Source organism: Scedosporium apiospermum (assembly GCF_000732125.1).
Source record: "Scedosporium apiospermum strain IHEM 14462 chromosome Unknown SEQ_SAPIO_0099, whole genome shotgun sequence".
Lineage (NCBI taxonomy): Eukaryota > Fungi > Ascomycota > Sordariomycetes > Microascales > Microascaceae > Scedosporium > Scedosporium apiospermum.
Genome location: NW_015971800.1, coordinates 431268 through 441874, shown reverse-complemented (window position 1 = coordinate 441874; position 10607 = coordinate 431268). Strand labels below are relative to the sequence as shown.

At 50.4% G+C, this 10607-nt stretch overlaps 3 protein-coding genes across 3 annotated transcripts; 1 reads left to right on the top strand and 2 right to left on the bottom strand.

The window, feature by feature from the left end:
- Positions 1-2287: 2287 nt before the first annotated feature.
- SAPIO_CDS5583 (Uncharacterized protein) lies at positions 2288-5015 on the bottom strand (the record flags this gene model as incomplete). Its single annotated transcript, XM_016787884.1, has 2 exons — positions 2288-3927; positions 4004-5015. 2 exons carry the CDS (start codon positions 5013-5015, stop codon positions 2288-2290), a joined length of 2652 nt encoding a protein of 883 aa, XP_016642199.1.
- A 984-nt stretch (positions 5016-5999) lies between these two features.
- Positions 6000-7520, top strand: SAPIO_CDS5582 (Nicotinate phosphoribosyltransferase; the record flags this gene model as incomplete). Its single annotated transcript, XM_016787883.1, has 3 exons — positions 6000-6195; positions 6267-7329; positions 7391-7520. 3 exons carry the CDS (start codon positions 6000-6002, stop codon positions 7518-7520), a joined length of 1389 nt encoding a protein of 462 aa, XP_016642198.1.
- An 825-nt stretch (positions 7521-8345) lies between these two features.
- Positions 8346-9121, bottom strand: SAPIO_CDS5581 (Endoglucanase ii; the record flags this gene model as incomplete). The annotated part of the gene is made up of 2 exons (XM_016787882.1): positions 8346-8432; positions 8504-9121. 2 exons carry the CDS (start codon positions 9119-9121, stop codon positions 8346-8348), a joined length of 705 nt encoding a protein of 234 aa, XP_016642197.1.
- Positions 9122-10607: the final 1486 nt, after the last annotated feature.

Genomic DNA, 10607 nt, shown 5'->3' with positions numbered 1-10607 from the left:
TTGGACAATGACGCGTCATCCACTCTGCTGGAATTTTCAAATCGTACCCCTTTTTAGAGTCGCACCCTTCCACATCTTGCATCTCCTGCAGTAGATGCACACTTACATTTTCTTTTTTTTTCTTTCATTTCCTTTTCTTCTTTTTTCTTTCTTGGTTTTGGGCCACAGCTCATATATTATTTCGAATCCTAGTTGCTCTCATTGGGGGCCACTTCTAAATTGATCGGCCTCAACTACATCTGGAAATGGGAAAGACTTTAGAGAATATATATAGAACTTGTTAGACCTTAGGCGGTCGGGTCAGGGTGCTTGCGTGTACACATGCTTTGGGTAGGTCGACGATGTCTATTGATATCAATTTTGATTATTAAAACCATTCCGTGTCGGACATTTCTTTTTCTTTTGATCGATTTCCCTCCTTGCGCTCGTTTGACGCCATGGGTCGTTTATTTGATGTTGGGGGTAAGTTTGAAGTTCCTCTTCTTTTCTTCGGCTCTTGAGGGGCGGATGGGCATGGTCGATATGGGAGCTTTGGTCGGCTCGAGACCATGTCAAGGACCTCTCCAGTTCCGGCTCCGCATCTGATCTCAACTTGATCCTTGTCTCGTTTCCATTATGAGTACCAGGGCAACGAATCTGTCGGTTTCCTCGCTTAAAGACTCACTGGAGTAGAGACGGAAACGAATGTCTATGAGGTGGATCCCCTCGTCCCGTTGTTCTCTTTCTACCTCTGCCTCGACCTCTACTCCCGCCTCTCCGGGAATTCAGTAAGTTCATAGAAATGAGACAGGAGCCGCATTCGCAATCCAGTTTTATGACCTTTTACAAACAAACGACTGTGGGCCGAGCACGGCTCTCGGAGTAGCAACATGGATGTTGTGTGTTTCCCTCCACTAACATCGCCCACAATACACTTCCCTTTCTCGTGACCTCTTTTTTCTTCTTCTTTTCCCATCGATGTTCTAGAACCTATTTTCGGTGTAATTCCCCCTTCTCCAAAGTCTCCCCTGCCAAGAACGCCGTCTCACATCAATGAGCGGCAGTCTATATCTTCTCTCGTAAAACTTCGCCTTGGCTTGCGTGTAAACCTCTAGGCTTTGCTTTCCCCCGGGTATCGGATCCCGGTTACCGCAACTTTTCATTGCGACTAGGTTGGGAATTTGTCTATGGGTCAGGTATTCACCTTACGGTCTTATTGCCCGCAAGAAACATCTCTTGCATGCCTAGTTTTGTCCACTTACATGGTGACATATCTCTCAACTCGCTAGGCAGCTCCACACATGCAGCAACGATCCTTCGTCCTCTAACTCACTAACAAGGCCTTTCCGGAAGTCAGCGGACCAAAAATGTCCCCGTGATTCCATATGCTCCTGTTTTCCGCCGCGGAGAGGGAGTGGGAGTAGGGCAGTGCACGCGTGTAGCTTGTCCGCCAGGAAGGGCGTGTCATCATTCCACCACACACCTCGAAATGCCTGTCGTCCTTCTGTTCACTCTCTAAGTGGCTTGATGTAATATCTTCTGGAAAATGGAAAATATGGGTATCGCGGATGCCGTACTATCTCTTGGTGTCCCCGAGATCGATCGTATTGCGGTTGCTACTGGGCTTTTCCTGTGCCATGTAAATTAATCTTGAGAGAAAATCGGTATCACTCTAGAGCGGTTTACGAGTTGGGCTATTTCAAAGAGTTCCATGTCCACAACGCTTGTGGTGCGGAACGGGACACGCAACCGAGAATGGGCCGGCATTGCTTCTGGGCCAACCTTTAGCCCTTCGTTGGGAATGAGGCGAGAGTAGATGGCCTCTTGGAGAGCATCTTGCGTAATGCATATCGTTAACCGTTTGTAAGTGGTGGTTGGATGTTTGAGACAACGGCATCATATAGAGCGTCATCGAATGGGCGAGTCACCTCACCCTAGCTTCCATATGGACATATAAGGTCCTTGTTTGATCGTTCACAGTTTTCTCTTCATAGTATTGGGGCGCTCGGTTGGGTCCGTTGGGCATTGGGCGGGGGTGACCTCTTTGTGGTGTTCAACTTTTAGTCTCTCATGATGAATCAATCTCTTCACCGCTTGAAATGCCGACACCACTCTAGCTATGGAGCTAAACCAGATAAATAACATGAATGTATAGAAGAAGGGCTTGCGCGCTCGACAAGGCCGGATGAACACGCAAGTCGAGCGGGGTATCCTCACGACCAAGGCGGTTATGACAGCGGGCCACGCCAACCAGGGTCCCAAGACTCCCCGGAGACTACGAAGGGGAAGAGAGAAAAAGAAAGAAAATCTAGTAGTACGTCCGTTCCTTGTTTCCAACGTAGCGCTCTGGTAGGTCAATGGCCCAGTGAGGCCGCTCAACAAGGGCGACTTCGACCTGCTCCTCTGTAGATAGCGAGTAGCCCAAAGGCACAATGCCTAGGATGGGCCTGTACTTGGTCGTCGTCCACCACTTCCTCTTGCCATTTTTCTCCTCCTCTTCGCCCTCATTCTTCCTCAATGCAATGAGCTCGCCGCTATGCGTATTCGTACCTTCGTTGGTTTCGTCATCACTGATATCCATGTCATCTCCCTTCCGCGCAACGTTTTGGAACGTGTGCGCTTCTTTCGAGGCCCCATCTAGCTTGAACACTTTGTGAGGGCCGAGGGCGCCAACCTGCATTCTGTTACCGGCTCCGCTATCGGGATCTATCCTCTTGCGCTTTTTGCTTTGCAGAGCTGAGATCTTGGGATCTACGTGTAAGTCCAGCATGAAGATAAAGCTCGGTCCATATATCCACGCACGTGAGCCTTGCCACACTACTCCCTTTGCGGCGTCACGCACGTCGAGCATTTCTGGCGGCAGACGTGCACCTCTCGTTCGCCGCGTCCAGTGCGTTAGGGAGCCCTGGAGGGGGTGGAATGCGAGGACATCAAATGGCGCTGTGACCGCCAAGAGAGTATAGTCGTCAGACACCTTCGTATCCGGGTTTGCTTCCGAGGTTCCATTCGTCATCGCAGAACGAGGAACATCGGGGGAAAAAGAGAGTACCACAGGCGTCGACGACAACTTGGGGAGTTGCCGAGACGCGGGGTTTCGTGTCCATCTTGTGTTTCCGGCTTTAGAGTCGTTGCTCACTCCGTTACCATTCACCTCTGCGTCCGAGTCAGATGATGAAGATGAGGAGGAGTTTCCATCATCATCCACTCCTTCCTTGCCCGCCGTGGATACTTTAGGGCCGCGTAATACCCATGTGTCAATGTATCCGGCTAGGTCAGCAGTAGCTAGCATCTTGCTATCAGGAGAAAAGCAAGTTCGAGTAATACTCCTGTCGTATGAACCAAGCCCGCCGAGAAGCTTGTGCCGCGGGACATCCCGCCGTAGGCGCTTCAGTCGCTGCCATTTTGACACCGAGAAGGCTGGAGACGACTTCTGTGATGCATTTGTACGATCTATTCTCGAGGCCAAGACTTCGCTGCCTTCCCTTACTATGCATAGCCATTTCGAGTCCGGGGAGAGGCAGAGGCTAGCCGGCCCAACCTGCGCAAAGTCGGCGGGAAGCTTTACGGGTGAGACTTGGACATCGGCGGCGACTGTCGGGTTCTTATGACGGAGGTGGAAGGCTTTGACGCCTGATGCTGCGGATGATACGGCGAGGAACGATCCATCCGGGCTGATTACTGCTGACGAAATGTTCGATTCGGTGCTAAGAACGATGGTCTTGAGCAACTTCTGGTTACCGTCCACATCCGACCCAGGCGATTTCTTGTACATGGGACCGAAGGGTCGTCGCAGAGACCAAACGTGAACTTCTTGGCCCCACCAACTGACGATGAACCGAGCATTGGTGGCACTCAAAAGTGGCGGTTGCTGGGGAAGATGCGCTAGTTTTCGGTGATTTTCGAGACCAAACTCTCTCATAGGTAGAACAACCGGCGCGGCGTCAGGGCCTGGGAAAGAACGGAAAATATGTTAGTAACGCCATTACACGAATCGCAAAGGCAGGGTAGGAGTAAAGTTAGATACCTCCGGAGACAATCACGCTCTTATTTCCGCTTTCAAATGCCGCCATCGCCTTGACGTCGTGGTCGTGATATCGGCGGCCCCACACTTTGCCCCAACGATCACTTCCAGTAACCTTTTTGTAGAAGATAGTTCGCCGATCCATTCCTCCGCTCGCGATGATAGATCCGTCAGCGCTAACAGCCAGGCTCAGCGCATCGGAATCGTGGCTCTGCAGGCGCTGAGTCTGAGTATATGTTTTGCTGTCCCAGATACAGACCTGACCAGTCGAATCGGCGGATACAATGTCGCCATCCGGAAGGCACTTGACGGACCACACTATGATATCCCTAGCTCCTCCGGCGAGATCAGATCCGAGAGTCATGGTGTTGACAAGCATGCCTTTCCTGATATCGTATACTCGAATAATGCTGTCGGAACAGCCAACCACCGCGGTATGCGCATTCACAAAAGCAAGGCTAAGTGCCTGATGCTTCTTGGCCTGGAATCGGACGAGGACTTTGTCAAAGCGCAAAGTGTCGTCTTCGATGGTATAGCTAATAAGCTCTCCCTTTATAGTGCCCGCGATGAGCCTAGGAATCTGGGAAGTGGAGTCGGACTTGGACTTCCCAGACGAGATTGGCTGGGCCGCAAGACACCAGATCTCGCCGTGGTTGCCGGTGGCATGGCGCTTCGGGGCACCCTCAAGGAGATCCCATTCGGTAATTGTTGAGCTCGATCCGATACTGAAAAGGCGCATGCGCCCTGCGGCAACCTTGTCGTCCGCTAGGTTACGATCGGGTTCAGTGACCCAAACCAAGCCATCGATGCTTCGGTCACTTCCTCCATGGATGGTCTTCTCCTGCAACCACGTGCCATTCAGAGGGTTCCAGATTTCAATGTCGCCATTCTCTCTGCCGATGGCCAGACGCGCGCTACTGGCCTGCTCCGCATTCTGGGCACGGGGATGGGAGAAGGCGATGGCGTTGATGGCGGAGGGAGGGTACGGTAGGAAACGACAGCGGTGGATATCCATGGTGAATCCTGCTGTCGATGAGACGCTCAACAAGTTGTCTGAGGTGTCGATGCCGAAATTCCCACCGTCTAGTTTGCCGCAGGATTCGGGTTGCGGTGGGATTAGACTTGGCTGCGGCGGGAAAGGCAAATTTGGGAGTCCAGGGATTAACGTCGATGCTTAACATAACAATAGAAGTAGTAGTTTTAGTGTTCCCTCACAAGAATATTTTTTTTTTTTCTGCCCAGGTTTTTCGAAAGCGGTGAGTTGTAGGCTGTGAGAGGTGTGGTGGGGGTACGTACCTTGTCTGGGTGACCAATTCAGAGTTGGTCCGTGCACTAGCTTACCCCTCCACCCCACTTTCCCGCCCTCAAATTGCTGTGCTCTGTTCTCGCAAGCTCTAGAGCGATGCGACTGCCAAAGCTGACAAGACAACACGACGTTCTATGTGTGTTCTGGGTTGCTATTTCCCATGTCACTAATTGTTGATGATCAGTTGAATGAGCTCATTCTCTGATACCAATCACGTTAGCGAAGGAGAGAGCCAAAGAGGTTACTAAGGTTTGCAATTGTTTAAGGTGTCTAAGCCCCCATGACAGAGAGCTCTCAATTGACCTTCCTAATCTTAAGAGGCTCCTTCAATTATAAGATAATTCTTCCTCGGAACAATTTGAAAGCATGTTTTTTATTCCTTAAAATAGTCAGCGTTTTCCCCCGTTTTAAATCCCCATTGTTTCCTGAGCAGGTTGTGGTGTGTTACTAAACTCTCCCGATCTCAACCACGTCGACGAAAACTTGTGATCTGCCTTTTTTCGGCTTCAGCACAACCTCAACTCCAACAACTCCATGCCCCACTGCTCTCGTGTCTCAGCATACGCAACCCCTCTTGGACGGAACCATTATTCCCTCGCAATTGCAGAGCTTCTAGAAAGATTGAGAGTTCTTGTCTTCAATACAAGCAAACTCCCGTTTTGAATATCTTGCTCTGTATTAATTACCAGAATAATGGATTTCTCAAACTCCTCGCCGTTTCCGGAGGGGGTCATCTCATTCCTCGACACTGACCTCTACAAGCTGACGATGCAATGCGCGGTCATGAAATATTTCAAAGATGTTCCTGTTACCTACGCATATACCAACAGGACTCCCGAGAAGAAATTGTCACGAGAGGCTTTTCAATGGCTGGAGAAGCAGGTTCAAAGTATGAGTCAAGAAGCTCGTCGCGAGACGCGTGTCAGCTCCAAGTTGAGTTGCTAACGTAGAGCAAACTAGAGCTTGGCAACATAAGCCTGTCCGATGAGGAGTATCGCTTTCTCAAAACACATTGCGATTACCTGGACGATGATTACCTGGCATTCTTGAAAGAGTTCCGTCTCGACCCTCGACGACAGGTCAAGATGACCTTCACCCCTGCTGGCGAGGATACCGGTTCTCCCTCGGACCAAGGCGACGTCAGCATGGAAATCAGTGGAACATGGGCCGGCACCATTCTTTACGAAATTCCCATGCTGGCCTTGACATCTGAGGCGTATTTCCGGTACATGGATACGGATTGGAGCTACGATGGCCAGGAGGAGAAGGCATTCGAGAAGGGAATGCATCTTCTGAAAGCTGGCTGCACCTTCTCCGAATTCGGAACACGCCGGCGCCGCGACTACCATACGCAAGCCCTTGTTTTCCGAGGTCTCGTTAAGGCCTCCAAGGAGGCTGAAAAGCAGGGTCTCTCCGGAAAATTGACCGGAACTAGTAATGTCCATTTGGCAATGCGCTTCGGAATCCCTCCTGTCGGTACGGTCGCGCATGAGTGGTTCATGGGTATAGCTGCCATCTCGGGTGATTACAGGCATGCGACAGAACAAGCACTGCGACTTTGGGTCGACTCGTTTGGCGGGAAACTCGGTATCGCGCTCACCGACACCTTTGGAACCGAAGAATTCCTCAAGTCTTTCAGTCTCCCCGTGACCCCAGCCAAAGACGGAGCATCTATTGACCGCTTCAAGACCGAGGATGGTAGAATAAAGACCTACGCGGAGATTTTTGCTGGTGTCCGGCAAGATTCAGGAAACCCAGCTACCTTCGTTAAGACGGTGCGCGATTACTACGACAAGGAAGGCATAACGGAGAAGAAGGTAATTGTCTTTTCGGACTCGCTTGATGTGGAAAAGTGCCTTGAATACAAGAAAATTTCCGAGGAGGATGGATTCCTGCCGACCTTTGGTGTGGGCACGTACCTCACCAACGACTTTGTCCACCTATCAACCGGCAAGAAGTCCGTACCTCTGAACATTGTTATCAAGCTCAGTTCCGCCGCAGGAAACCCGGCGATCAAGATCAGGTAAGACATCTTGCCTAGAGCTTCTGCCCCCTTTTAGATGTAGGCTGACCAGTATGTTTAGTGATAATATTGGCAAGAACACCGGCGACAAGGAGACTGTCCGAATGGTCAAGAAAGAGTTGGGGTATATTGAGCACGAGTGGAAAGAGGGTGACGAGACGGCGAGGTGGGGAAAAGAGGAGAAAGTGTGAAGCCTGAGCGCTAAGCATTGATGGCTGTAAATACCAATATTTTATTGTATCTGGGGTAGTGAAACTGAAGCTGAGTGGCCGTATATAGATCTTGGCTAGGGCTTTCTAGGATCGATTGCATTTGGGATTGGTGGCGGTATTTGTGCATCCACTTTCAAAGACTATGCGTTGGAAAGGTCGCTGGTCCTGGATTGAGGAGGGTCATTCCTTGGGTAGAAAACATTTGACATTGACACCGAGTGTTGGCGGGATATCAATAGCATTTAAAGGATTCTCTAGGTCAACTGGGGTGTGCTTGCCACCCATGCTTTCCCCTCCTCCAGGTCGCGATGCATCTGCACAACCGGTCAGTCAATTACCCGGCTTGACGTTCCAGCGTCGGTCAACTCGGGAGCAAGTGGATGGGAGCATGCAGTCATCCACCCCCAGTCATCCACCCTTCCAAATACTACCATCCAATACGAAATGGTTGTCTCACACGGGGAGACGATGAATGCATGATGTGAAGTGAGATACACTGGCGATGATCGAACTTTCCAAGCTTCTACATCCAAAGTTTTCGGCCTGCAGATAGATTATGCGCCACGAACATTGATGTCCCAAGTAGACATCGGAGGGGGTTACGAGATAAGCGAATTCGAGAGTTTCACCGTTCAGGTTTCTCGCGATCGGGGGCTTGGGGGTTCTATGATCAAGAATATCCAAAATAGAAAATCCATTCCATTCCTACAGTCTATATAGTTGCGTAAATCCTGCTTTCCTAAAACAATATATCGTGCAACGGGCCTATACCATCTTCTTCTTGACATCCCACACGTCCCACATTTAGCAAGTGAACAGGCTGGGGCCGGGAACGATATAGTTTGTCACGGGAGGATAGTAGACGCTGATTTGAACACCGGGATCGGATCCCTATTGTCACAAAAATCAAGTTAGCTTTGTACTTTTTTGGTAGTCTTGATCTCGAGTGGGTGTATCCTTACTGAGTAGATGCCGGGAATGGCATGAGTCTGAGGAGAAGCAGACCCCGAGCCGCCAACAATATTAAGCTGAGCACACTCCATATAAAACTGGGCACCCGGATAAGTGCCCGCGCCATGCAGAGCAATCATCTCGGCACGAAGAAGGTACTGTCCATCCTCGATACAGTCGGGGATCTTAATCTCATGCTTGCCGCCATTCTGTATAACTTTCGAAGTTCCCCAAACGCCGTTCTGGTAACCGTCCTCCTGGATCTTGAACCAGCCATCCCCAGGACCCGCAGCAGTCTTGGCATCGTCTACCTTCTTGAGGTAGGCAATGGTGGGACCAACGTGGCTGGGATCCATCACATTTTCCGGGCCGGAATCCAGAGTGTGCCTCCAGATGGCGGTGACTGTGGAGCCTGCTTTGACGTCGATGACGGTGTTGGTCGACATGGTCGGGTTGGGGTCGCCGTTGCAGGCCAGGGACTGGGAGGTTACGTCCATGATTGGGCCGTCGTAGGTTGGGGTGCGTACGCCGTTGGAGACGCCGAGGTTTTGGCCGTCTACTTCTAGGGAGACGAAGATGGTATGGGCGTTGGCGACGCTGGCCGCGGCAAGGATGTTGAACAGCCTCATGGTTCTGTATTTACGAGTGGAGGGCTTCTTCGAGTTTTGGGATAGTGAAGTATGGACAAGATGTTTAAGCACTGGCGTCAAAGATGATTCGGTAGGATTTAGCAGATTGTGGGCCGCAGAGGGAGAAGGATGGCGCGAGGCTGGGATTTCGGTGACGGCGACGAGGGAGGTATTTATGCGGAATATTTGGGCAACCATAGAGTGTTGTCTGCTTCTATCAGAGTCGTTAATATTCTGGACGGCCATCCGATCCATTCTCTAACATCCTCCATCTCTGTCCCTAATATCTTCTTAATATCATCATAGTGGGGGAGATGCTTGGCCACCAGGTTCCCCCTTCCACGGGTCTTGGAAGTCTAGCTCCCTGTTGGGGAAAAGGAACACGCGGCATTGCGGGATGACCTACCCATTAACCATTAACGTCGACATTATCTACTCCATGGACCCGGACTTGGCAAACCGGGTTTGGAGGAGAGAAGCCGCATCCGATGTGACGGCAGGCCGGCCCAATATCAAATCAGATTGCTCGCCATCAAGGATGTAAGACTCACCTTCATCTATGAGAGGCATTATGCCGCTTAGGAGTTATAATGTGCTCAATCATGAGCAGGTTTATAGGACCATGGACGATGGCGAACCTATGCTAGAATTTGTGAGATTTTTTCTCCTTCATTTTTTTTCTTCCCTTTCTTTTTCCGGTTGATAGGATGGCGCGGTGTCCGGAGATGTGCGCTCATCGCAGAGTTTCATTGTGCTGTAATTATTATATGTGAATCTACATAATGTTGTGTTCATGGCACACGCCTAGCTCAATGTCAGTTTTCTTGAAAATCATCTGGCTTCTTGCGACGAACGGGGGATATGGCTCCTCCTCGGCGAAGCACTCATGACTTCTGAAACCCACTGTAATTGCGAGATTGTCGACTTGGTTGGTCCTTCTAGGGTGGTTTGTGGATGGCAGGCATTTATCCATAGTGGAAATATATGAAGTGGTAACGGGAACCCAGTCTCAACCTTGGCTTCTAGGACTGTGATTATCGAGTCAATAGCTTGCTTGCGGATTCTGGGTGAAGGGGTTACTCGGGAGCCAAGCTTGTAATATAATGAAGACGTCAACGAGGTGTTTTGCGTTGTTCTCGAGATGAGACATTAGTATTCAGAGTTGGAAATTCAGGGTGACTGTCGTCTACTGAGATATGGAGAATTTTCCTGCCAAGACGGGACGGAGGATCTTGCAAGGTGATGTACAAGCCGCACAAGGGCACCCTTCATCTGACTCGGGTGCCGTCTAAGTGGTAGGGTCTTGACCTGTCTTATGCATCAGCCCCTGCCCAGGGAAGTGTCTACTCCTACTAATGATGGGAGAAAAGGAGAAGGAAAAAGGAAAGAGGGGAGCAAAAGCAAGTGCGATACTCTGTCGCATGGATGCCAACGTCTTATAAACTAGAGCTCAAGAGGATTAAAAAGTCGTCAGCTGGACCTGTCA